The sequence below is a fragment of the Haliotis rubra genome, unplaced genomic scaffold (assembly GCF_003918875.1).
Source record: "Haliotis rubra isolate DU_JTF1 unplaced genomic scaffold, ASM391887v1 Scf465, whole genome shotgun sequence".
NCBI lineage: Eukaryota > Metazoa > Mollusca > Gastropoda > Lepetellida > Haliotidae > Haliotis > Haliotis rubra.
This window is the reverse complement of record NW_025767152.1, coordinates 665756-691488: the sequence shown is the minus strand read 5'-3', so window position 1 is coordinate 691488 and position 25733 is coordinate 665756. Positions and strand designations below refer to the sequence as shown.

Here is a 25733-nt window from a genome sequence, read left to right as displayed (position 1 = left end):
TGTAACAAATAAATACATTTAAACTGAAAAGGATCCCCAGTGAGTTTGGAGCCTGAGGAAATCTAGACTTGCTTCAATTACAGTTTTAGCATTGCAGGGAGGGCAATGCATTACCTAGGGAAATAATGTGGTTCAGGGACTGTGAGACAGACTAGCGCAGTGGCAGTGATCTTATTTAGCCTTGGAAATCATGTGATTAACAAGCACCATACCTCAAAGCTTGTCACAAATCAATATGTTTTTGTGTTAATGTTTTCACGATATAGCTGGTCCTAGAGAGCGTGAGCTAACACGATATCCATACTGGCGGATGTTCCATGTAGCCTGGCGCCCATGCATGTATAATAAATATTTCAAAAATGGCAAGTCTAGATAAGCGGACAGTCTGAGGACGCCATTCTGGTTTTTATAATTTGTATCGAAATTTTCGTTTAAACCAAAAATAATTATCTTAGAAACTAGTGCAATTTTACTGTCCATGATGCTTTTAAATTTTATGGCTAGCGTGTGATGATGATTCTTATGGAGAAGAATGTACAATGTGAATGGCACTCCCCTCTCCTAACTAAACTTTATGTACAAAGTAAGTGCCCCCACACACCTCCCCCCAGAACAAAATGGGTGACCCCCTTAAAGTCAATTTCTCTCTCTCTCTCTCTCTCTCTCTCTCTCTCTCTCTCTCTCTCTCTCTCTCTCTCTCTCTCTCTCTCTCTCTCTCTCTCTCTCTCTCTCTCTCTCTCTCTCTCTCTCTCTCTCTCTCTCTCTCTCACACACCTCCCCTCCACACACACCTCCCCTCCATTTTACCCCTAGCCATAATGAACGGTCCCTAAGTCAATAATATTTTGTGAATGCACAATTGGTGACAGAATGCTTCGGACAAACGCAAACGAATTGATACTCATATTTGACCATTTCTAACATTTAGCTAAGTAGGTAATTATTAGAATTTCTTAATTCTCCTGCTGTGTTATAGTATGGTTCACTTTCAACATTTAATGTTTACATGCATATTCTATACATTTTAATTGCTTTAATCAAATGCTAATAAGTCTACTTTCTATGTATTATTCATAATACAACTGATTCATTACATGATCCATTGGACAGTCATTAAGAAGAGATAAAGGTGAATTATTTTTTAAATATAGATCTATAATGAATAATCCAAAAGGAGTTAATAATAATTCTACATGTCATCACGCATGCGACTTGCCCGACCGTTCTAGATTGGAGATGAGCTCCTTTCTTAATTTATTCTGTAGGGCGTGTGTGACCGATTGACACGACATAAGCATAATGTTCAGTGATTAAATTTATATTTTTTAACCGCCGCATTCAAAATTTACTCAAATATTTAGTAGTACGTTGTTTTGTGTCTAAGCATAAATAGTTCTATTTATCATCAATGTGAAAATGTGAAAGCAGAATTGTGGGGATTTGGGGGTTCTTTAACGCCGCTCTGAATCAATTGTGTTGATTCTGTCCGTAAATAATCGAAGCTGAACCAGATAATCCTGTGTTTGACATCGTGAGGATTGATCTCCGTAACTGGGGTACGATGACATGTATCGAGTAAGTCAGGTGCATCCTGTCGCAGGTTGCATGGGTTTCGTGAGATGCATTTTTCATTTACGTTGAACTTCATCGGTACCACAATTCGTTCAACTCTCAGGACCAGCATTTGGGTTCTAAGGGAAATAATTGCTACCCCGTGGAAATCCATTCTAAACATTAAGCACGTGCACTACTCAAAGCTATTTTTCATTTTGATCATTTAAGCGCTGAATCCTCGTGCATTTCCTTGTTATATACACAATCTTGAAGATCTATACAAAACAGAAAACGAAACTAAAACTGAAAAACTGACAGGTTTATAAAACATTCATTGAGGAAATCGGTCTGTGGCGAATTAAAAGCTCACTAATGTGCACTCTTTCAGTGGTCGTCGATGTAGTTGTTGGCTTCATCGGATGGTGGTGATGATTATGACAACGTCAGTTGATAATCAAGTCTTCGCCAGACAACCCAGAGATTGACATCATGAGCATCATATATAGTCAACTAAATCACGTAGCCTGAACCAAGCGATCCATATAGTCGCCTCTTATCCCATGGCTCTTGGTCATCACATGAGTGATATATAGTATCTCGCAAGTGGAAGTCTGTTAATGCCTATCTATTGCAAACGACGGACACCGATAGTTTCAACAGATTTGCTTACAGATTAATATTCTGGGTACCAAAATGTCAGCTAAAGGGGTGCTGTGGTTGTTGTCGCCAGTCATTGGAGTCAATCATGAACATGCCAGGTGATGGTTATGATGATGATGACGACGACGATGACATGCGCCATGATGATGAAGAAGATGGCGATGACATGCGCAATGATTATGAATATGATGATGATGATGACGACGACGATGACATGCGCGATGATGATTATGATTATAATGATGATGATGATGATGACGACGACGATGTCATGCGCGATGATGATCATGATTACGATGATGATGACGACGACGATGACAAGCGCGTTGATGATGATGATGATGTAGCTTTATCTTTATAAATACCAACATGAACGTTCAAAGTTATGGCTTTCCACAACAGTCGCCCCTTACAACACAAAGACATCCTCAACAGATGTTGTTGTTGCATGCATGTACTCTTGAAAATTAAATGACAAATTGATACTGTCGGTGTGAGTGAAATAGTCCACAACAATTAACCTCATTTGTTAACAAATATTAATCAATTTGGGGCTGAATACAGAATTGCTAGCTGTTAATATCTCGATTACATACCACTATGCCATGAACATCTGTTGCTGAAGACCAATTCTAACCCGGATCTTCATGTGTACTGTACATGATGTACAGAGTGAGTGAGTGGGTTTTACGCTGTTTTTAGCAATATTCCAGCAATATCATGACGGGGACACCAGCAATGGGCTTCACACATTGAACCCATGTGGGGAATTGAACATGCGCAGGGGCGTGTCACACTTAGAAACAGCGTTAGAAAGACATATAGGTATATAGACCCTAACCTAGTACTATCATTTTATATAGTATACTAGGGTAGGGCCCTATATGTCTTTCTAACGCTGTTTCTAAGCGTGACACGCACCTGTGTGAACCCGGGTCTTCGACGTGAAGAGCGAACGCTTTAACCACTGAGCTACCCATCACCCCCATGATGGACAGAACAAGCACTATGTACATATGCACAGAAAACCCGGCCCGTGGTTGAGTAAACGGTTGCCTAGAACTGTGATGCGATGTGTTTATGGCAGGCTTAAATAACCGATAATCGGGAATATCGTCGATGGGAAATACTATTAATGATTATCGATATCTAAATTGTGTTAGCGATAATATCGTATATGAACTTTTGTGATAGAAAAACGTTATTTTATATGTTCTCACACAATATTCGAATTGAGAACTTTATTCATGGTCTGCTTCTATAAATTATGTTCAGGATGCTGTTTTCTAATACGAGAGTCGGTCAAAAAGTAATCGGCCTCACTTAAAAAATGATAGCTGTTTTGTTATGTTTTATTGTTCAACATATTATTTGTCAACCTCAAACAAATTGGTTTAGCTACGTTTCAGCCTCACGATCCCCAATTTGTTTGACTCTTTTATCTTTTATCTACCCCCAAAAAACTCAATATCTGCAATAAATGCACCACAAACTTCGGGAAACAAAATGTGCAAGAAACATTTTTTTTGTGTGTTGGAGATAGGTAGAAGTACGCTTGAATAGTAGAATCAAACTTAGATAATTAAAGTGCATAAAAAAGCAGTTAGAAACTACACTCGTTTTTAAAGTGAAACAGCCTACATGTTTACTGAAAGAGCTTGTTTTGGAGACACTACCAACACCCCTTTAAGATGACGTAATCATAAGGACATAACTTATTCTAATGTTTTCACTGTTCATACATGACGCGAAGGGTTCAAGCTACTGACTGAAGGGTCACAAATGTCAGCTCTCAATATATTGTAAACAGTGCCAGCCTGAATATCTGGACACAGTGTTTTTGAAAGATTAAAACAGTCCCGTCTAAATATAAGTCAAGCAATCCAAATCTTTGAATGTTGGTTAAAACGAGATCATCCAATTCTATTCTATAGTATTATCTTAGGGCATACCATTATCCAAGCCGCACAAAATCCTTTTTCATTTTCTGCATTTTTTTTAGAAATAAATATACTCCAATGTGGGACGTTGGGGTAGCCTAGTGGTTAAAGCGTTCGCTCGTCACACCGAAGACCTGGGTTTGAATCCCCACATGGGTACTATGTGTGAAGCCCATTTCTGGTGTCCCCCGCCGTGTTGTTGCTGGAATATTGCTAAAAGCGGCGTAAAACCAAACTCATTCAGTCAGTCAGTATTCAGCTTAGCATTGTCTATAGTAATTGTTATAGAGTAAGACAGTTCATCATTTACACAATCAGCATATAATGTTCATAACTATGTTCAGTAATATAGTTTCCAATACAAACATCCCACTCCTGGTCACAGTCACCACGTGATACAGGATTAAATGCATCTTTAAAATATGTATGCCATGTTTCTGGTAAAATATTATTCTTATCAGGTCACCTAGATGAATATTTTTTATACTTCTTAAATATTATTGATTAAATAAATATTGATGAAATAAAGGATCACTTGCTACATTGTCAAAACTCGTAATATGGGTGATTCTTAATCAAGGGTACAGCCTACTAATCACGGATGCAACCAACCATAACAAGTGTTGTTTTAACGGGTCTGCGTTTGGGGAGGTCTGCGTTTTGGGAGACCGACTGGTCAGTTCGTTTCTTGTTTAACGTCGCGCTGAGCAGTATTCCAGCTATATGTCGACGGTCTGCAAATAATCGAGTCTGGGTCAGACACTCCAGTGATCAACATCACGAGCATCAATCTACGCAATTGGGATACGATGATATGACCACCCATCCCCTTAGGCGGTTCTTACAACAAGCGCGGGTTGCTGAAGACCAATTCTAACCTACACTGTCATGGGTCTCCGAACATTATGGGGTTTTTGGATGTGGATATATCCTATATTCGTGATATCCAATTACAATTCAGTAGCGCTTGCAGTTATGTATGTCAGGTTTGATTAACATTAATATTGACACTTAGCTAGTATATAGGCTGCTTATAAAACACGTGTTTAAAAGAACATCAATAAATCCAAACTCGGAACACTGGCGTAGCCTTGTGGTTAAAGCGTTCTTTCGTCACGCTGAAGACCCCGGTTCGATTCCTCAATGGATACAATGTGTGAAGTCCATTTTGGTGTCCCCGCCGTGCTATTGCTGGAATATTGCTAAAACGGCGTAAAACCATACTCACTCGCGTGGAATTGGGTTTAACGTCGTGCTTGAGAATATTTCGCTCATATGACGACGTGCATGCGGGTGTATGTGTATGTGCGGCTGCTTGTACTAGCCCAGACTTAAGCTGGTTTTATAGTGCTAGCCCACTGAGATACCATGCCGCAGTGAAGCATGAATACCCCACTCACACACATTATACTGACTCCGAGCCGACCCCCATTAATACTGGGCGCCAGGCAGGGACCAACAAGTACCACATTTTAACGTCTTTTGGTACGACGCGGTCGGGGATCGAACCCGCGACCTTCCGCACTCCGGGCGGACGCTCTAACCACTACACCACGGAGGCGGTTCGCTCAAAGGGAAATGCTGATGTTACGTATCAGCTATGAATATATATAACTCAGTCCGAGCGACCCAGCAAAACAAACAGGTAAGGGTTATTGGCCTAGTTACACTGAGGCTATACCTGTCAACCTGTCGTGGATGTCAATCATGTGTCAATATACAGGGCGGGAGCGGTGAACACGGGCTGGACAGGCACTGGATATACTTACCTGTCGATGAACGGACGGAACAGAGTTTTCTAGCTGTTGTTCATCTGCTTTATTATGTCAAATATGGACGGGGAAAGGTAAGGATTGGGGGATTGGGGGGGTGGGGTGGGGTGGACATGGCGACAAGGAGGTGAAGGGTCGTAGGTTTATCAATGACATGGAAGTAGGTTGAAACTGTGAAACATTTATAGGTGTATCGTTTCACTGGCAAGATTAATAGGTCATGTTAGTTTTTGAGGAATACATACATTGTACTTTGCTTTGTTTGTTGGTCGTTCAAAGCCGCACAATTCCTTTTGTATGACCTGTACAAAATCCAGTCTTGGTCAATGATTTGTGTCTTCAACAACGACCTGCGCCGTCAGGTACAAAGACAGACGATCACCCTGGTCACCTGGACCGACCACTCGATCTGCGATGTCGCCCCTTATGGCCAAAACTTTGCTAGGGACCAATTCTAACAGGGTATCCCCTCAGCCAGAGTAATTACATGTGTTTGTTTTGTTCGTTTTGTTGTATAACGTTTTGTTCGTTTGTTGTATAACGCCACACTCAGCAATATTCCAGCTGCGAACACACACACACACGCATACATACATACATACACACACACACACATACTACACACACACACACACATATACATACATACACACACACACACACGCATACATACATACATACATACATACATACACATACATACATACACACATACACACACACACACACATACATACATACATACATACATACATACATACATACATACATACATACATACATACATACATACATACATACATACATACGGTCCGGGTTATATTGTGCCTTCAGTAACCCATGCTTGTCGTAAGAGGCGACTAACGGGATCGGGTGGTCAGGCTCGCTGACTTGCTCGACACATGCCATCGGTTCCCAATTGCGCAGATCGATGCTAATTCTGTTGATCACTGGATTGTCTGGTCCAGACTCGAATATTTACAGACCGCCGCCATGTAGCTGGAATATTGCTGTGTGTGGCGTAAAACTCAGCTCACTCACTCATAATGTCCGTACTCACTGTCACCCCGATTGGAATATTCCTGAACAAGAAACTAAACAAGATTTATAAATAAATTACTTCTCCCTCCCTCGTAGGTATTCCTACCTTTATATCTGAATGTTTTAAGCTTCAGCTAATAATGTTTTAAGTTAAATATATTTGTTTCCCCCTATTTATAGACATTGTGATTTATAAAGCAGTTCACTCAAAACGATCTTAGCGTTAAGACTATCCTTACGATCACTGCTTAACTAAGATCGATATTTGCAATGAATGGGTAATAATTTTTTTTAAAAGTACATCATTACTATCCGATACCGATACGAAAAGATTGTGGGAGAGAGGCAGTTATACCCAGGGACCAAAGGGGGGTAACTATGAAGTAAAGCCTCGTTCAAGCATCGCAGTTCTACGGCCTTGACCTCTCAACAATATTTACGGTCATCGGGCGGGAAAGAGACATTTTGCACGTTTACTGTCACACATTTCAACGTGTTAAAGAGAATTTGGGTGAGTTCACTCTTTTTGATTCATGAACGATATTATACTATTATCCTGTTCAATTAATAAAGGCTGCATGTTGCGTTGTTTGTAGTTGCAAGAGGTGTTACAAGATTTCTTTCGTCTGACAGAGGCATTGTTGTGATCGACTTATTCACACTGCGAAGTGACTCGCACCGACCGACCGACCCACCATGAGTGCTTGTTTGTTTACGCGTTAAAGCAGTATCTTTTATCTTTTGGTTTAGTCAATCGAAGACAATGTAACTTCAACATATCGGACTTTTAATCATATGTTAATGACAAGCTCTGCAGTCTGAGATGCAGAAAGATCTATTTTTAGATCAAGCTTATGATTTCTGCTACAGCTGACTGTTCAAAATAGCATTTGGAGACATTTATGTATCGCAGATTTATTCTCAAACGCAGTTTCATTACATTTCTGTTTCACTGGCTTGGGTCGGTATTGTTTTGATTTAAATAATACTTAAATAATATAGCTGCCTTTTCATCATATTTTAGCACCTTGTGAACCACTGCTTCATTTGTTTGCATGGGCACTTGGCTAGGTATGAAACAATATTTGAAATGTTCATTCGCATTACATTAATGATTTTCACACTCCCATTTCTGGAAAGTATTGATTCAAAGGATAAATTGCTATCATAAGCATGAAAAGGACAAAATTAGGGCCAGTGAACCCCCCACCCCCATTTTCCTGTCATCATTTCCTGGTGATGTGTGAGGCTCTTCACAGGGGGACTACAAGTCAGTAAATATTTTGGCATTTTTGTTTAGCGTCGCACTCAGCTTTTGTAATTTAGTGACTCGTTTTACAGTTCTTGTGATTAGCAAGAAGGCAACTAATGTTGGCACTGATCCAGAGCAATTTCCTTGGACTGTTTGTTGCTTTTGTTATTGTTTTTCTCCCGTGAGTACCCAGATGATATCCCATAATTCTTGACTGGTTCGTGACCTCTGCTGTACTACCCGCATGCGCATTTGATAGTATAAGTATAGATTAATCAACAAAGAGGAAATCATTTTTACTCGACAATATTTCTGTCTTTATTAATTTGATAACAAATGAAAACATTTTGAAGTTTAACCATCTGCCAGTGGTGAAAAATGTTCGGACTGAAAAATAACGATGTCAGTGTGCGTCTTTATGTTTTGTCTTATAATCCTAATTAGTTTATTATCATATTTGTATGCATTTTGAAACCTAATTAAATTCACACGATCTGCTTATACTTATTGTGAATTTATAACATGACTGTAATATCTAGACATTTTATAGATTGCCAACGTCGATTATGTGTTATGTCACACACACGCCCCAAGTACGACCTAGTGTATTACACTTCACGGCGAAAAAATGGTTCTGTATACTGCTACGTGCAACAAATGAATAAAAAGAAAATGCAAATATTAAAATTAAAACCGACTAAAGTTACAGCAACATTGTCAGGCTATCCTACCTTGTTCGAGGAATGTATCCATCAATATCCACATAAAGGAACAACATGCCATTCACCTTCAGCTGACAAAGAATCCTGCTTCGTGTCATGTGTCTTGTAACAGTCTAATATGCGAAAATGTGATATAACGTTTCAGGTTTTTCACATTGGTGTAGAGTCTGATTGGTCACCTAAGATAGCACACATGGCAACTAATTGCATGATGTCCGCCATTCTTTAACAAAGTAATTTAGTAAGCCAATACTGAGCAATCAATCAAGGTATTGGCGGTTAATCCTTTCAAGGGAGGACATTGTTTTTACACAGGCACTTTACGACAGGGTGCATTCAGTATAGATTAGTAAATCTACATACATTAACACTACCTTTTGACAAATTCACTGTCCAAGATAAAAACAATTAATCAATCAGTGTGTTATCGGTTAATCCTTTGATCGATGTTTGTTTTTGTAACTCAGCTGATAATCCCTCTTGCTGCACTTCCATGCGCATATTACATAAGATGTAATACATTTGCCACATCAGACCTTAATTCATAATTTTGAGTATTTACTAAAGACACGAGAAAGGCCAAATGGAAACCTTTGTCGGGTAATCTGAGTGGTGTTACCACTAATTATACCTGTTATGAATTCATTAACTGACCATCAAGTGAATGATGACATATAACGTGTAGGTTTACCACCAAACACGGGTTACAGAAAGGGAGTAGTAATTACTCTATTGCATGCAATTTGATTGCCTGACAAAAACTTAAAGGCCGACACTGTTTTGAGGACACGAACGGAACTGCATGGTTGCGTAAGAAATACATATACACATTTGCTGTAGGCATGTTGTTTACCTATCAAGTAAATTTTCAGATTTTTCTAGCAATGGCAAGGTGGGGATGTTTAGTTTACGAATTCAAATACATCAAATGTGTGTTTCTATTAATTTAATATCATAGCATTGGTAATAAACATCATTTTTACATGACATGATTGAATATCGAGGTAAAAAAACACAGAATTAGGATCAAATTAGATCACTCATTATACCATGCAGCATTTGATAATCTGAAATGTTTACACTGTCTTCCACATACACTAGGCTGCTGTGTTTGGGCATTTGAATAAAACATGGTGCCGGTGTGTTTCAGCACCCTAGTTTTTTGCTGTTTTTTGACAGTGTTTCTTTTCACTCAAACTCAACGAATATTGAATCAGTTACTTCACTGTCATTTAAAGTGCCCATTTAGCACATAAAAAGTTGCATTTACCATAGAGTATAAATGACCTCTCCATGTTTAAGTTTAGATATGACTATCAAATTTTAGGGTGTTCCCATACTTTTTGTTTGTAGTATATATTAAATGAACTCAATCTAATAACTGCTGGCTCAATATTGTATTCCAGTCTAAGTAAACTTAGGCACAGTATTATTCGCTTCACTGCTATACTGAGTCTAACAAAACCTTGTGGAAGGTCGCATCAAGTAACCTTTTCAATTGACCAATCAGAATACAGCTTACCAAATCGCAAAAAGTTGACATTCGCAAATACCTTTTGAACTTCAGCCTCGAAAAAGTTTTGTACCTGAACGATTCCAAATGCTACTTTCTGCACGATCGCTTCCGAGTGATACCCATGGAGGGCGCAATGAGTAAACAATCGCTGAAAATATCGTTTTCGTCAATATTCAAGGATGTCATCTTGCGATTTTATAAGCGAATAGTAACAATGTCATTAGAAACACCTAAGCGTATATACTGCAGGTCAAGTATCTGTGTTTCATGTGGATTTTCGTTTGTTGATAGATCAGTATCTGTGTGACCAGGGAAGAGAAAATCCAAAAACGGTTTTGTAAGTCCCGTCGAACCCTAACAAGTAGTCATTGTCTGATTGGTTAAATCCGTTCGGCCGTCTCGCGTTTATTGGACGGTCAAAGGTCACTCAAAGGGTAGCTGATGCGACCTTCTACTAGGTTTTGTTAGACTCAGTGTAACGGTGTAACGAATAATACTGAGCCTTACTTTACCTAGTCTGTATTGTATTCGTAAATATATTTTCATGTTCATTGCGCTATGGTTGCTGTATATATCCCATTCGCATCATAGTGTATTCATGGCAGCCACAGAGTCCACAAATAGTGTTTCAAAATAACAGGACATTGGATCCTGTAAGTTTCAGATGTTTGTCTGACCCACTGAAAATACACACAGGGTTCGAAATACATGTACCTCATATATTAGTGTGCCATGGCACGGTAATTATTGAAATGACACAGCTAAAAAATGTTCTCGGTGCCCTTTGACACACCTGATTTTTCAACAATTATATTTAATAATACCATACAAATTAAATAATACCATACATATTTGAATGCGCATAAACCCATTTCTTTATTTAACAATAAATTTCAAATGATCATCATCATTGTCATTTATTCTAAAAACGTGGGCATACTCAATTTCTGAAAGGCACACCTAAAATATATGTCTGGTGCCCTAAGGCACACTTAGAAAAAAAGTATTTCTATCCCTGACACAGGACCCACAGAAGAAAAAATAAAGATACATTTCAGAGGTAGCATTTCTTGTAATTGGCGTTGAAATTATTAACAAGCGTTAAATTTATAAACAGCAGAACAGTGTCACATATAATAACTTCAGTCAAAGTCATTGTGAGATATACAGTCAGACACTGCGGCCCGCGTGTTGTAGACTTCCATCGGACTGTTGGCGAATCTGCCGGATTTGTGTGAGGGTCCGTTGCTATTCGTGAACACTGCAGCCCTAATAAAGTGTGTACCCCTGGTTACAATGAGTATACTCAGGGATTTACCTTGAGTCCTGTATTTCAAGGTCCCTGGAACTCATACTCTTAATTTTCAGGGGTTCTGGACAACAAAATGGGGGTCCCAGACACTTAAATATAATTATTAATACTGTTATTGTATTGTGTATCATGATCATCACATAGTTGCAGTAATTGAATTGCAAATAATACCATAACCCAGCTTGTAGCAAACTCAGTGATAACATATTTTAACTTGATTGGAATTTTTACAGAAAGTATTTGGACTTTTTCTGAGTCTCTGTGGACGCTCTAATTAATTTGGTTGCGTCCATTGTAATTTTTTATGCGTATAGGACGCAGGAATTCGTGTCTTGTAAATCCCTGTATACTTTATTGATTTAGGCTGAACAGGACAGTATACCCCATCAGGAACCTCATGAAGGGCTTGTGATGAATATGTATTGTAAACATGGCAAAAACTCTCTGTGGTCTTCCTTGTATGTGATTAACTGCATGATTGTGGCTTTTAAAGAACTTGGACCCATCCACTAAGTGTTCATAGCAGTACGTCATTCGCAAGCCAGTGATATAGTGGAGAGTTACTATCGGGACCCTGGGACCCTATCCACTAAGCATTCGTCACATTACGTCATTTGCAAGCCAGTGATATAGTATTAGTATAGTGATAAATAAGGTGTAAAGTTACGAACATCTGGTAGATCGGGACCCTGGACTCTTTCAACTAAGTGTTCGTAACATTATTTCATTCGCAAGCCAGTGATATAGTATAGAGATAATAAATTGTAAAGTTAGTAGTTACAAACTCTTTGTACATTGGGACCCTGAACCCTTTGAACTAAGCGTTCGTAACATGAGGTCAATTGCATGTCAGTGATATAGTATAGAGATAAATAAGTTGTAAAGTTACGAACACTTTGGAGATCGGGACCCCTCGACCCCTTCAACTAAGCGTTTATAGCATTATGTCATTCGCAAGCCAGTGATATGGTACAGGGTTAAAATAGGTTGTAAAGTTAAATACACTCAACAACTTGGGATCCTGGTCATTGAAATTGAATGGAACAATACAGTAGATATGTAACAAAGTTTGAATCAAACCAATATCAAATCTGCAGACACCAGAAATGGGCTTCACTTCACACTACCCATGTGGGGAATCGTTGTCACTGATTGTCATCACGACCTGGGTCATGCCGACCTTCTCTGTTTACATTATCAAGTTGCTGTCTCTGTTGGTTTCATGTAACATCTTACAAGTGGGAGTATCTTTATAAGTGGCTCCAATAGTGACAAATATTTTACTAAATGCGTTATGTTGTATTGGTTTGAATGGTTTCATATGTGACATTTTGGAGGAATTAAGGGATCCAGAGCTACAGATAACTTTTGGGGTCATTGAGTTATTTACTCGCTTGTGTTCATCTCATTTGGGTATCCTAATTTTTCTTTGAGTAACCAAATAAATTGCACACACCTTACTCAAACTCAATTGGGTATTTTGCCATTTCCCATTTACTGTTAAAATATGATAAAGTTCAAATGTTTTTTGGTTTACATGTTTGTTATTTATGTTTGATCTCTAATATGAGAAACGAGAAGAAAGACTGCAAGTTGCCAAGTTCATGTGCTGAAATAGAACCTCTCAATATGCCTGTTATTTTATCTATTTTTGTGTGTATGCATTTAAGATCACATTTATTGAGTATTTACAAATATTCAAGCGTACCTGTACGCAATGACTGAATAGGAATTGAGTTTTCAAATAATTATTTGCGTAATTTACGCAGATACGCAGCTTATCTGTACCTCTGGGGACCGCTCATAATTTATGGCTTTGGGGGTGGTTTGTGATGATGATTTTTGTGAAGAAGCATGTACAATGTGAATGACACCCCCCACCCCCACCCCATAAAATTTATGTACAAAATAAGTGAACACTCCCCTGCATGTCATGTACAAAATCAATGACCCCCCTCCCCTTCTCAATTTCTTAGCGTAATTTTAAACATGGTGTTATGTACAAAATTGCTGCTGCCCCACGTAAAACGTGTGTACAAAACTGCTGACCCCACCCTAGCTCCCCAGAACAAAATGGGTGAACCCCCTTAAAATAACTGACCATGAAACTTATGTTATACTATTACTATGCTTTATCATTATATTCTCAAACCTTTGGTTCTATATCATTTTATTTATCTGTAAACCATTGGCATACAGCCATGCACAATGAGGACTGGGAGCCTGAAAATATGGTGTAACAGCAACTAAGAAGATAATATCGCACACACACAGAGCTATTATGAATCTATGATGTACGCACTTAGGCAGAAACCCTCCATTCAATATATCAATGGTTTCATTAATTCAGGTAATGAATCACTATCATTGTTAAAAGAACCTTATTGTTCCTGGCCAAAATTTGTCAAATTTCTTCAACTTTTTTCAAGTAAAATATCTACTCTTAAAATGTATCCAAGTTCATTTTAAGATTGTTTGTAAACACTTTAATTGATTTGTCATTTAGTCATCTTGTTGTACATTTCGTACGTACTCCTTTGTTATACTCCACGACCAAGCATAAAAAGTAGTGTTTTTTATCCCCTCAAAGGCTAGAAATATTCACATTCCTATCGATTGTTTGTTTAAATGTTTTGACTGCATGATCCTACCAACCATGTTATATGGTTGTGAGGGGGATTCAAATGTAGACATTTTAGAAAATGTTCACAAGTTATTCATGAAATCTGTCCTGAAACTATGCAAGAGTACACCATCCTAAATGCTTTACGGAGAGACTGGATGAATTCCTATCTCCATATATATTAAAGAGTGAATAATTTCAGTTTGGTTTAAACTTGCTACTAATGTACATCAAAATAAAATGTCAGTTATAATTCACAATGTTTCATCTCACATGCTAGAAAATAATATGTATGCTTCACCATGGCTTGGTAATGTTAAACGTATTTATTGCCCCCGCCGCAGCGCGGAACAAAATTGGACCTTAGAAACCTATTTTGGCTTCCTCACAGTTGTTTCAGGTTTTTCATCAGGGATGTAGTTGAAGACATTTAGACCTGTGGTACATTTACTGTGGAGGAATAGCGTGACCTGGAAATGAAAACTTGACAAAATATTGTTGTGGTTGTTTCAGCTCTGACACAGTACCCACGATGACTGGGCGAAGTTATCATCGTGACTGGAGCCAACTTCGAGGGATCGGGTTTGAGGCTGCCAAGTACCTGTGTGATGGGGAAACGAGGTGATATTGGCTTGTAGAAATGAAGAAAAGGGGAAAGCAGCCGTGGGAAAGATACTCAAAGCTAACCCCAATGCCCTTGCCAGCTTTATGCAGGTAAGAAGTTGATGCTTAAAGCCCATTGCCCGACGCCCGAGTCCAGTGTTTTTTTCTGTCAGGCAAGCATATTTGTATATCACACTGTACCGGTGTCCAGTTGACTTTCCAATGTTAATTATGATGTTCTTTATTTAAAAAATCAACAAGGAAATGGGCCGGTATAGTGGAAAAAGTATCAGGGCACTTGTGCCACTGTACCTGAGTACACTAGCAATTTTAAAGTTATTTCCAGCCCTGTAAAGCTTTCACAACTTTTGCAGATTCTGATACCTTTCGGTGTTGACATACAGTAACAAATTATCAAGAATGCAAATTCAACTTATAAAGTTGAAAAATCCCTCGATGAGAAAAATCCAGCAAAATCGGGAGTTCATCCGATTCACTAAAAAAAACAACTGGGTTGAAAAGTGGTTTCAACAGCTGTGCTGCGCTGCGCACAAAGCGCATGCGCAGTGAATAGATTCGCACGGCTTGAACAGGGATGCCTGTACACACACAAAGAGCCCTGAGCGTATCGGCAAATGAACCAGTCAATGAAAGCCTTTGTTACACTTAAGTGCATGCTCACCCAGTCTGACTGGGTTCGGTATCCCAGGTGCTTCGTTTCAAGGGTAGTAAACCCAAGTACAAAATATTGCGCTTTTGATTTGCAATTGTACGCTTATAATTTTGTTTATTTGTTTTTTCATAATCAGCAATGAATATTATATGTCATTAATAGATGATAATTGTGTTTTGATTATGTTTAATTTGTTGGTTGCGTCTAAGCTTGAAAGCTAGTAGGATTATCGGTCTTTCCCAGTGGGACCTGTGAAGATCTCGGTTAGAACTGGTTATGAGCATCAGCCTATGTAATCGAGACAAGATGAGATGCATCAATCCCATCAATGACCCTGACAACCTCACCCTTGAAGATCCAGGTTAGAATTGGTCTTCAGTAACCCCATCCTCGATAATCTCCAGGGTATACGTTACCATTACTCTCCACTATACCCTGGAGGCATCCCAGGCTTCGCCCGATGATTTTATTACCTCCCTTGGCTGGCTTTTTATCCAATCAGGTGTCTACGCTGGGAAGTTGAGCGAACCAATCACAACTCGCTTTCGCTTCTTAAATTATCCAACCGCTTAAACTTGACAACACAATTGATGCAGAGGGTACTGTGAAAGATGTGGAAGGAGTTCTTTTATTTATTTTTTGAAAGTTTCAGATCTGTCAATTTGTCTGTATTATTTCTCCAAAAATATGAGTGGCACTGCGAACAAACCTTCGCCACTGCGACCGCTATCTTTGTTGACACTGGCAAGCTCAGATGTAACGGGGGCTTAGCTGATTGGCTACTGTGGGAATGCAGAGCCAGCAAAGGGAGGTAATATACTTATCGGGCCAAGCTTTAGATGCATCCAGGGTATAGTGGAGAGTGATCGTAACGTATACCCTGGAGATTATCGAGGATGCAGTAACCCATACTTGTCGTAAGAGCCGACTAAAGGGATCGGGCGGTCAGACTCGCTGACTTGGCGGACACACATCGTATCCCAGTTACATAGATTGATGTTCATTCAGTTGATCACTGGATTGTCTGGTCCAGCCACGATTATATACACGTCTTGTCATCATATAGCTGGAATATTGTTGAATGCAGCATTCAACAACAAACCAACAACAACAGTGTTGGTTATGTTTGACAGGCAACATGAAATCGAGGCTGGACAAGACAAACCAGTGATCAACAGCATGAGCATCTATCTGCACAATTGGGAACCGATATGTGTCAGCCCAGTCAGCGATCCTGACCACCCGATTATGTTAGTCGCCTGTTATGACAAGCATGGGTTACTGAAGATCAATTCTAACCCGGATCTTCACGGGTGAGGTTGTCAGGGTCAGAAATGTTGAGGGTATCGCAATGCGTCAATGTCACTGGTTTTAGCCTCTGGTTTTCAAAAACTGCTATTTTTTATTTGACATCACCTTGATGTCATTGTGAAAAGGTAATCTTTTTCTAGGAGAAATAAAATTGAGAGAGGTATTTAGAAAAAAGTATTTAAAAATTTGCATCACACGATGACAGACAGCCTTTGAAAATACCGGACATTCTAACTTTGTACCGGTCAAAGTCCAGTATATACCGGATAACGGAAACTCTGGTAGAACCATACTCTCTCACTCACTCACTCACTCGATTTCCTGTATGGCTGTAGAAATAGTTTTCTTGGGATCTTCAGAAATCTTAGTTAAGATTTTATGTTTAATTAGGCAAGATGTTTTTGCATCATGTATGGAGAAAATCTGAGTTGAAATAGCCAAAATGTATTGCAGTTGGATTTGGCGGAACTGTCCTCGGTGAGGCAGTTTGTCGAGGAGTTTCACCAATCAGGACGCAAGCTTCATGGCCTTATCAACAACGCTGGCATCTACCTGTACGGCAAGGACAACAAGCGATACTTCACTAAAGACAACTTCGAACTCTCCATGGGAACCAACCACTTAGGTACAACCAGTAATTTCCACTTGCAACATGTTTGTTTGCTTGCTCAGTGGCAGATATATAACCACTGTTTCTTTAGAATATGGTATTTGTCTTCTTTGTCTGTTACAGTCAGATTCCATATTTGTTGATTAGTTCTTTAAAAGATCAAACAAACTGTACGGTTTTGTATTTTAGCTTTCTCACTGACAGCATCAGTTTAAAGGATTGCGGACAGTTTTGTTATATTACTTCATTCAAAAGATATGTGAGTGTGCAACTCAAAATATGTTCAGGGTTTGACACTAAGGCACGTCTGAATGACATTGTCTAGTAGGTGGCTGGTCCGGTCTAGCTAAAATCATGACTGGCCGTGTAGATATTTAATGAACACTGTTTCAAATCACTGTATACGATTTTTTTCATTCTTAAAAATCTTGTTGCGCCATGTCGAGTATTAAAGAGACTTTTATTAAGGTTATTTAAGTGTAAAATGACAATTAAAGCTACTCTATATGTTAATGATAAACGTTCTTCAGAAAAATCAATACCTAAGGTATACAGTATTCATAATGGACAAAAGAAAGCAACATTTATGGCACAGGTTTTTGTTCAATATAGTTTGTTCATCTAGTATGCACTATACACCTGCAGATAACAAAACTAACCTTGTTTTGTCTTCCAACAGTGTGGTCTAGTTGACATTAGGTCACGTCTAGTAAATGTTAAGACCCATTAGTCCACTGGTCTAGTAGTAAAAACTGTTAACGTCAAACCTTGATGTTGGGTTTATGTATTCGTATAATATTTCAGTTTCATGTTTGGAAACAAAGTGTGTTGATTAAGTTAGTTCATGTGGTTGATATCAAGTATATGTGCTATGTTTTCAGGTCACTTCTTGTTGACGAACCTTCTGCTGGACGACCTGAAGAAGACAGGTGGCGATACAGGAGACTCCAGGATCGTTGTTGTGTCATCAATATTGCATGATGGGAACTTCCGCAATAAGAGTTAGTAATTAAAGATTTTGTAAACGATCTTATATATTCATCAACTTCTAAATGCCTCTCAAGAATCTCAACCTTTGGTCAGTTTGGATAAGTGAGTGAGTTTAGTTTTATGCCTCTTTTCATATTCCAACAATATCACAGTATGGGACACCAGATATGAGCTTCATTCATTGTACCCACATGGGGAATTAAACCCAGGTCTTTCAGTGTGATACGTGAACTCTTTAACTACTCGGCTACCACGCCACCCAATTACATTTGATAAATGAGTGTTGTTAACCAGGGAATTGAACCTATTTCTGTCGATGTGATGAGTGAACTCCTAACCACTAGGCTACCTCACTGCCCCTTTTACGTTTGAATCTGTGAAGATTCAGTTTAGAATTGATCTTCACTAAACCCATGCTTGTCGTAAGAGGCGTCTAACGGGATCGGGTGGTCAGGCTCGCTGACCTGGTTGACACGTCATCGTATCCCAATTACGTAGATCTATGCTTGTTCTGTTGATCTTTGGATTGTCTGGTACAGACTCGGTTAATTACAGACCACCGCGATATAGCTGGAATATTGCTGAGTGTGGCGTTAAGCAACAAACAAACAACATTTGATGAACGAGTGTTGTTACTTTCAGATCTCCCTGGCCTTGACCTTGACGATTTGTTTCTGGGAGCAGCCGGGAAATACAGTAGTAGCCTGGCCTACAAGAACTCCAAACTGGCCAACCTGATGTTTACCTATGAGCTTACAAAGAAGCTTGACGGCACCGGCGTCACTATCAATGCTCTGTGTCCAGGTAGGTTGGCAAATCTTTAAACATTAACAGAGCTGCAGATAACGTTTTGGGTCATTGAGTTATGTACTCACTTGTGTTCATCTCAATTGAGTATCCTAATTTTCCTTTTAGTAACCAAATAAATTGTACCCCCTAAACTAAATGGGGTATTTTGCCATTTTCCATTAACTGTTAAAATATAATAAAGTTTAAATGTTGGTTTACATGTTTGTTATATATATTTTGATCTGTATAATAAAAAACGATAATATTAATTATAAACTCCAAGTTGCCAAGTTCATGTGTTGAAATAGAACCTCTCAATATACGTCAGATTTTTCATCTATCCACTGGTAGGCAATCTAACATTTGAAATTTTTGTGTGTATGCTTGTAAGATCAAAATTGTTGAATATTTAAAAACTTTCAAGTGTACTTGTATGCAATAGACGTAGTAGGAATTGGGTTTTCACATAAATATTTGCGTAATTTACGCAGATACGCAGCTTATCTGTACCTCTGACATTAAGCCTGACTTGTTTTGTTTCAGGGCTTACAGAAGTTTTAGTAATTAATGGTCGTCAGATTGATGGAAATTAAATGAATGATCTTTCTTGTCTTTGTTGGGGTTGTATAATTGTTTGCAGGGTGCAATTTCAGGGTTTTTTTCACTACCTGCATCAAGTGCAACCTAGCTTATAGGTTTGGCTGCACCGTCAACATTTTGTACTAATCTGATTCAGTGCTAAAAGTGTTGGGTCTATATAGAGTGATAATTTCATTCTCTGCCCTGAATTATCAACAGTCTTGTGCCTCCTTTATCTTCATGGCGGAAGATCTGAGATGGAGTTGTTTTATTTTTGCAGGGTTTATCCCCTCGACTGATCTGGGGCGGCATGCTTCAGCACCGATGCGGTTCTTCACACGATATGTCCTCGACGGTATCCTACGTTTTACCAAGGTCACTCGTTCGACAGCGCAGGGTGCTAAGGCAGTTGTTGAACTTGCTACGTCAGATAAACTGAAAGGTTAGAATATAGTCTTTTGGGGGCCATGATACACACTAAACAGTTCACCGAAACCTACTATATTCTGAAATCTTAGGGGGCAGTGGGGTAGCCTAGTGGTTAAAGCATTCGCTCGTCACCCCAAAGACCCGGGTTCGAGTATCCACATGGATACAATGTGTGAAACCCATTTCTGTTGTCCCCCGCTGTCATATTGCCGGAATATTGCTAAAAGCAGGGTAAAACTAAAACTAACTCACTCACTCACCGAAGCTGGAGGTATAATGATACATGAGGCTGCAATAAGATACTATTTAATGTATTTGATAAATTCAGATTCTGAATCACAGGTTTAAACTATTTAAAATTTCAAACAGTGAAAATGTGATATTGTCTGGGAAAAGCGTATTAAAAATATATACTAATAATATACAAATTTGTAACAATATTCCAGCAATATCACGACGGGCTTGACGCATTATACCCATGTAGGGAGTCGAGCCGGATCTTGAGAGTGACTAGCAGATGCTAGACCAGGAGGCTACCCGACCGCCCCTCATAGGAACATAAAGTTACGGTAGTTGAAGAATATAAGTTTAGAAATGATGTTCTTAAAAAATCTTATTATTTTCAGGGGTGAGTGGTAAGTTTTACCGTGATCATGCTGAAACCGATTCATCAGCCGAATCCAAGAATGAAGAACTGGCTCAGAAGCTGTGGGAACTGAGTGCTCGCTACTGTCACATGGAGGGATACGAACCTCTTGACGCACCAGAGCCACCTGTTGAGGAACCGGCCGCTGCAGCCACTCCGGCTAAAAAGAAAGAAAAAGAAGAGGAAAAGAAGGAAGAGGCTGAGGTCAAAACTGAAGGTGAAGGCCAGGTTGAGGTTAAAGTTGAGGGTGAAGGTCAGGCGGAAGCAGCAGCTCAGGCTGCCGTTGCAACTGTGGAGGAAGTGAAAGAAGAAAAGAAAGATGAGGAGAAAGTTGAAGAGAAGAAAGATGAGGAGAAAGTTGAAGAGAAGAAAGAGGAGGGAACAATCAAAGAAACGACAGAGGAGGAAGTTGTCAACGTCACCGAAGCTGAACCTGAAACTAAAGGTAAAGATGATAATTTATCTATGTTATTTAACCAGTGTTTGACATGTAGTCAGACATAACACAAAGTCAAACATCCCAGCATTTTAATCCCTAACATAGACAACATTTACTCACAATCACATTCATTCATAACCAGTCTTGTGACTTAAGTCACTAGACCTGTGAAGGTACAGGTTAGAATTGGTCTTCAGCAACTCATGCTTGTCGAAGTCGTAAAAGGTCGACTAATGGGATCGGGGACTTGGTTGACACATGTCATCGTATCCCAATTGTGTAGATTGATGCTTATGCCAGGGTTTTACGGGACACATGATTCCTACGTATTGGACGCAGAAATTTGATGAAGTACCCACAAACTAAAATCCTGTGTGTCCTTGTCGACTTAATATAATTATTTTCTGGTAAAGAATTTTCTGAGTTTGTAATGATATCCCATATTAAAATATAAACATTCTGTTTCCAATCATTGTTCTAATGACATTGAAAGTAACACATATTATAACATAATCATTATTAAATAGAAGCATCCATGATCATTGATTTCATGCAAATTGATGGACTCCCAATTTTGGAAATGGACTCTCAACAAAATATGCCATGAGTCCCCAGGACTCCCAGTTTTGAAGAGCTATATAAAACCCTTCATGCTGTTGATCACTGGATTGTCTGGTCCATAATATTCTAAACTGTATGTTGTTCAAAGGATTTGAATACACCATCTTGGAAAGACTTCTGTAATATAAGACTATTAGAGTTACCTCCCTTACATCAATCACTTTGCATAAGCAATCCGTCAACAGAATCTGTCTTGAATGTGAACACATAGATGTGGGAGGTCTCTGGATTCATATGCAATAGGAACAAATGTCAATGTCACCTCACACCTTGTTTGAGTATTCTGTTAAACTGAGTGACGGGACGGTGGGGTAGCCTAGTGGTTAAAGTGTTTGCTTGTCACGCCGAAGACCTTGGTTCAATTCCACACATGGGTACAATATGTGAAGCGCAGTGGTGTTATTGGATCATTGCTAAAAGGGGCTTAAAACTAAACTCACTCTCTCACTAAAGTGAGTCACCCTGAAAATCTTAGGTTAGAAAACATTGATTGAATAAGAAAGTTATGTTGAAATTGCAGGAAAGGACCTGGATGTTGATGTGGAGAAGAAGGTGGAGACGATTGCTGCTGCTGATACTGCTGTACCTGCTCAGTAAGGCTCGACGATGCTCAGCTCGACCAAGTGTTCTGATGACAGGGACGAAGGCTCTCCCATTTTGCCTGTCATTAAGCTTTTAATTGTTCGGGGAAACTTAAGGAGCAATGTTGCTTGTAAACATGATAAGCAACAATTCATAAGCACCAACAAATCAGATAGTTATTTATGGGAAACACCTCTCAATATGTTATTTCTGTGTGTTTGAAAGTGTGGAGAAAGGTTGAGAGGCTCGTCATGCACTTTGTTAAGAGAGGAATATTTTGGTGGTCTTTACACTGAGATACAATGCCTAAAGGACCACTTCCTGCTCTGTACCAAGGCTTCTGTCATCTTAACTAAAATTCTGAGACGCCAAACATTTTGACTTTTGAATAAATAATTGTACTATTATGCCAGTCCTCCAAATCACAGTTATGTAACATCCCAAAGATTACTTTCAAAGATGAAAATTATATAGGGCTAATTGTTAATGCACCTGTTACTTAAAATTTTCTTCAGCATGACCATGCTGGCCAATAAGAGCCATTGTTTCAATTTGCTCTGTGTTAAAATGTCTATTCCTCAGAGTTACAGCATCTCTGATTGGTTGTTATCTTAAAACTCACTTAAGTCACATTGTTGATCAGTCTTTGTTGATACTGACAGGGAACCAAGTGCATGTACTCTGAAAGACTTTGGGACTTGGATGTTGTGCTCCTGTTTACCCTGCTATTTCTTCAAACCTAGTCAGGGTTGACATCCTGGAACCTGACGTTCCAGTCCCTCTGTACAGCATCTTGCCATTTGTTTATGCTGGTTTGTTAAGAAATCCAAAGTACCAAGTTCTCTGTGAAATAGTCAAGACTAACAGACCCCAAGTACATTGTAACAGTGTTTTTGTTATCCGGAATATACCGGACTTTGACTGGTACGAAGTTAGAATGTCAGGTAATTTCAAAAGCTGTTGGTCATCATCTCTGGCAAATTTTAAAATTAATTTTCTAATTACCTCTGTCTATTTTATTTCTCCTTGAAAAAGATTACATTTTAACAATGACATCGAGGTGTTGTTAAATAAAAAATAGCAGATTTGGAAAACCCAGGCTAGAAATAGTGTCATTGATGCATTGTACCCTCCACATTTCTGATTGTTGTAAGGGTGCAGGGTGTCGCGCTCAATGAAAAGCGTAATCACTTGACTGGTATAATATACAAATGACCAGTATTTGAAATGCCAGCCGGTCACATAGCCCAGCTGTAAAGAAAATACCAACGGAAACACTGGTTGTAATGTATCAACAAACATCTTTCAAGCAGAGGACCTTGTTGATATTTAATGACAGTGTACTGAAATTTAGTAAAGTTAAGCAGGTATGCTGGTATTACAATACATTGTGATATGCCAGGGTGGTTGGATAGCCTAGTGGTTAAAGCGTTCACTCTTCACGGCGAAGACTCGGGTTCGATTCCCCACATGGGTACAATGTGTGAGGCCCATTTCTGGTGTACCCCGCTGTGATATTGCTGGAATATTTGCTAAAAGCGGCGTAAGACCATTCTCGCTCACTCACTATGATTTGTCCATGGTATACTGATATCATATTACCTAATTATTGGTGTATGTATCACAATGATGTATTTAGTTACACTGGGTGAATTTAAATTTCCCAAAAGGAAGAATGTTTTTCCACAAAATACAATTAAGTGTTTTGATATTCATGTTATTTGCAGTTAACACCAACCATGACATATGTCTTTAATTGAGGGTACTGTCCTCCAATTACACATATTCCTTATTTTCTGCCAATATTTGAACTAAGTCTCTGAGCAACCTGTTTATGAATCTGGATATTTGATATTGATTTTCACAAGTCAATGGATCATGTTTGTTCATTCTTGTTTCATTATGCCCTAATAATTTGTACCAATATGTTGAAGATCTGATTAGAATCTGTAGCCCAATTTCCTGTTATATGTGTTCATATGATGAGACTTGTTGAACAAGGTTTCTATGTCAAACTGTAGCAGTGTTTGTAAAACACGAGTGCACCGGTACACTCTAAGTAAACTTAGACTCAGTAGTATTCGTTTCACTGCTGTACTGAGTCTAACAAAACCTAGTAGAAGGTCGCGTCAGCTAACCTTTGAGCGACCTATGACCGCCCAATCAAACGAGAAACGGTCGAACGGATTTAACCAATCAGACAATGACTAAACGGACGAACGGATTTAACCAATCAGACAATGACTACTTGTTAGGGTTCGGCTTTACTTACAAAACGTTTTGGGGATTTTCTCTTCCCTGGTCGCTGAAACTGATCTATCAACAAACGAAAATCCGCATAAAACACAGATATTTTACCTGCAGTATATATGCTTAGGGGTTTCTAATGACATGGTAACTATTTGTTTATATTTTCGCAAGGTGACATCCTTGAATATTGACAAAAACGCTATTTTCAGCGACTGTTTACTCATTGCGTGTATCACTCGGAAGCGATCATGCAGAAAATAGCATTCGGAATCGTTCGAGTTTTTTAGGTAAAGGTTCAAACGGTATGTGCGAATGTTAGCTTTCGCGATTTGGTAAGCTGTGTTCTGATTGGTCAGTCCAAAAGGTTAGCTGACTCAACCTTCTACTAGGTTTTGTTAGACTCAGTATAGCAGTGTAACGAATAATACTGAGCCTAAGTTTACTTAGACTGGCACCGGTAGGAACATTTTCCTCTTGGCTTGGTGCTGTGTTAACTTACAGGGCTGAAACGGTATGCTCTTAAAATGGTACGGTACATATTACAGTACAAGGCCTTCGGTTCGGTTCGTTATGATTCAGTTAAGTATATCAGATATGATCATAATGCAGAAAATTGACAAGAGCCAAACCTAGATAGATTTTGACAAAATGATATGATTTCTAGACATTTTAGAAAAGGGATTTAAAAGGTTATTAAAATAACGTTACGAAAACCGAAAATACTGATTTTGTTTTATCGCATTTTTCCAGACCGAAGGCAAAATACTGTGGTTCTAGTAATGCCGCGATATACCGTTTCAGTCCTATTGTCTCATAGCC

The 25733-nt window shown here is 38.9% G+C and overlaps 1 protein-coding gene across 1 annotated transcript; it reads left to right on the top strand.

Moving 5' to 3' along the window:
- The first annotated feature begins 2305 nt into the window (after window positions 1-2305).
- LOC124290430 (retinol dehydrogenase 12-like) lies at window positions 2306-24992 on the top strand. The gene is given in 10 exon segments (XM_046727129.1): window positions 2306-2384; window positions 14939-14961; window positions 14964-15000; window positions 15003-15106; window positions 17433-17604; window positions 18471-18590; window positions 19222-19383; window positions 20228-20389; window positions 21003-21467; window positions 22603-24992. Coding segments are annotated over 10 exon segments (1401 nt in total). The 3' UTR covers window positions 22680-24992.
- Window positions 24993-25733: the final 741 nt, after the last annotated feature.